Consider the following 2,025-nt stretch of genomic DNA (forward strand, 5'->3'; position numbering starts at 1 on the left):
GTGCGTGTTGATGTAATCAGCGAGAAGAAAAATGTTATCAGGTGAGGAGGCAGGTGGATGGTAGAAAACAGACTATGATTGTTTTTTTGCCTAGGTATAATTTACACCAAACAGACTCAAGATCTGCTGGAGGACAGATAACTGAAAACTTTAAATCCGATTTAAAGAAAATGGCGACACCGCCTCCCCTACCAGTTTTGCGGTCTGATCGGACAGCTACATAGCCGGGTGGAGTGATTTCAGAGTCATATATGTGATCTTGAAGCCATGTTTCAGTGACACCAATGAAATGAGGGGAATAGGAGGCTACCAAGGAAAGAAACAGCGGGAACTTATTTACTAGACTTCTTGCATTCAAATTCAAGAAAGTAAGCTTGTAAGAGTCGCGAATTTGTCAAGGTGAAGATGACGTGGCCGGGAGAGTGTTGTCAGAAAGGCTCGAATTATTCACTACGGCATGTACAGCGAGACCTGAATCGTCAACTAGGGCATTAGCTGCATCATTCCACCTGTAGCGGACACCATTTATAAAGACATGGTCATAACGCAACCTCACCACAGAGCCATGGTCACGAAAAGAAGAGGTTGCTGCCCATAGCTTTTTGCGGATGGCACGTACATTAGCCGAGTAATCTTCAGTTATGTAAAATTTTGTTCCTTTCAGCTTTGAGACAATTTTCATTATTTCTACTGTGTTCCGAAAGTCTAGTACTCGTAATATAACTGCGCGCGATCTACCTTCACGTTTGGTGCCAATTCTGTGACAACGTTCGATGGGCGGGCATTCAATTTGAAGTTTCTCTTTGAAAAATTGGTGTACATTAGACAAAAGCGTATCTGTGTTTTCGGCATTGTGTGCACCAAGTCCATGCAAAATTATATTGTTGCGTCTCGAGCGATTTTCAAGGTCATCATTTTTTTTAATTAGTTCCGAAACAGCCTGAGATAAAGAGCGTACGTCCGAACCAGAATGGTCAAATGAGACTTTAGGATCAGCGCTAGTTTTTTCGAGAGCGGCCACACGGGATTCCAGAGCGTCAAAACGCTTGTTAACAGTTTGCTGAAAAATCTTGATGTCAGCGATGTCTCGAGCGATCGTTTTTTGCCCAGCCAATAGCTCTGTCAGCATTCCGGAAATATTGTTCAAGTCATTATCAGGTTCAGCAGATGAACACGAAGTTTCGTCTGAATTACCGGTGTTACGAATCGTCTTTCTCGGGGGACCGGGATTTAATTCTATATCACCGCTAAGGACTAGCCGATTTGCGCAGAACAGTGCATGCATAAAACAAGACAAAAAGCTCTGTGGGCAAGAGAGCAGCAGCAAACAACGATCATCTGATCTCAAACAATGAGCGTTTTGAAAGTAACGTACCTGCACGAAAAACAAGACGCGATTAAGCATCCTGTTGGTGCTGCTGCAGTCTTGCCCACTGACGAGGAAAGCTGGGTCCAGGGCTTTTAAGCGTTGTGTGGATGACGTCATCGACAAACAGCATGCTCCTATTGGGCCGTCCGATGACGTCACATGTAAGTTGGAACCATATGGCGCGACGATAGGACCACTATCGCACCTGCTGAAGCTGTCACACGGGGAGGTGACAGGGCAGTTCGGAGGTAGACCATCATACGCGGGCACAGGCTGTAGCTTCAAGTGCAGCGCAGGGTCAACGGACGGTTCCACTTCGAAGCACCTCGAGGAAAGGCCAGCATTGAAGATTCCGGGTTTACAGCAAAGAAACTGCACGAAAAACAAGACGCGATTAAGCATCCTGTTGGTGCTGCTGCAGTCTTGCCCACTGACTAGGAAAGCTGGGTCCAGGGCTTTTAAGCGTTGTGTGGATGATGTCATCGACAAACAGCATGCTCCTATTGGGCCGTCCGATGACGTCACATGTAAGTTGGAACCATATGGCGCGACGATAGGACCACTATCGCACCTGCTGAAGCTGTCACACGGGGAGGTGACAGGGCAGTTCGGAGGTAGACCATCATACGCGGGCACAGGCTGTAGCTTCAAGTGCA

At 46.7% G+C, this 2,025-nt stretch overlaps 1 protein-coding gene across 1 annotated transcript; it reads right to left on the bottom strand.

Moving 5' to 3' along the window:
* Positions 1 to 250: 250 nt before the first annotated feature.
* Positions 251 to 1,129, bottom strand: LOC135908715 (uncharacterized). The gene has a single exon (XM_065440573.2). It carries the CDS (start codon positions 1,127 to 1,129, stop codon positions 395 to 397), a length of 735 nt encoding a protein of 244 aa, XP_065296645.2. The 3' UTR covers positions 251 to 394.
* Between the last annotated feature and the right edge of the window lie 896 nt (positions 1,130 to 2,025).

Source organism: Dermacentor albipictus, chromosome 3 (assembly GCF_038994185.2).
Source record: "Dermacentor albipictus isolate Rhodes 1998 colony chromosome 3, USDA_Dalb.pri_finalv2, whole genome shotgun sequence".
Lineage (NCBI taxonomy): Eukaryota > Metazoa > Arthropoda > Arachnida > Ixodida > Ixodidae > Dermacentor > Dermacentor albipictus.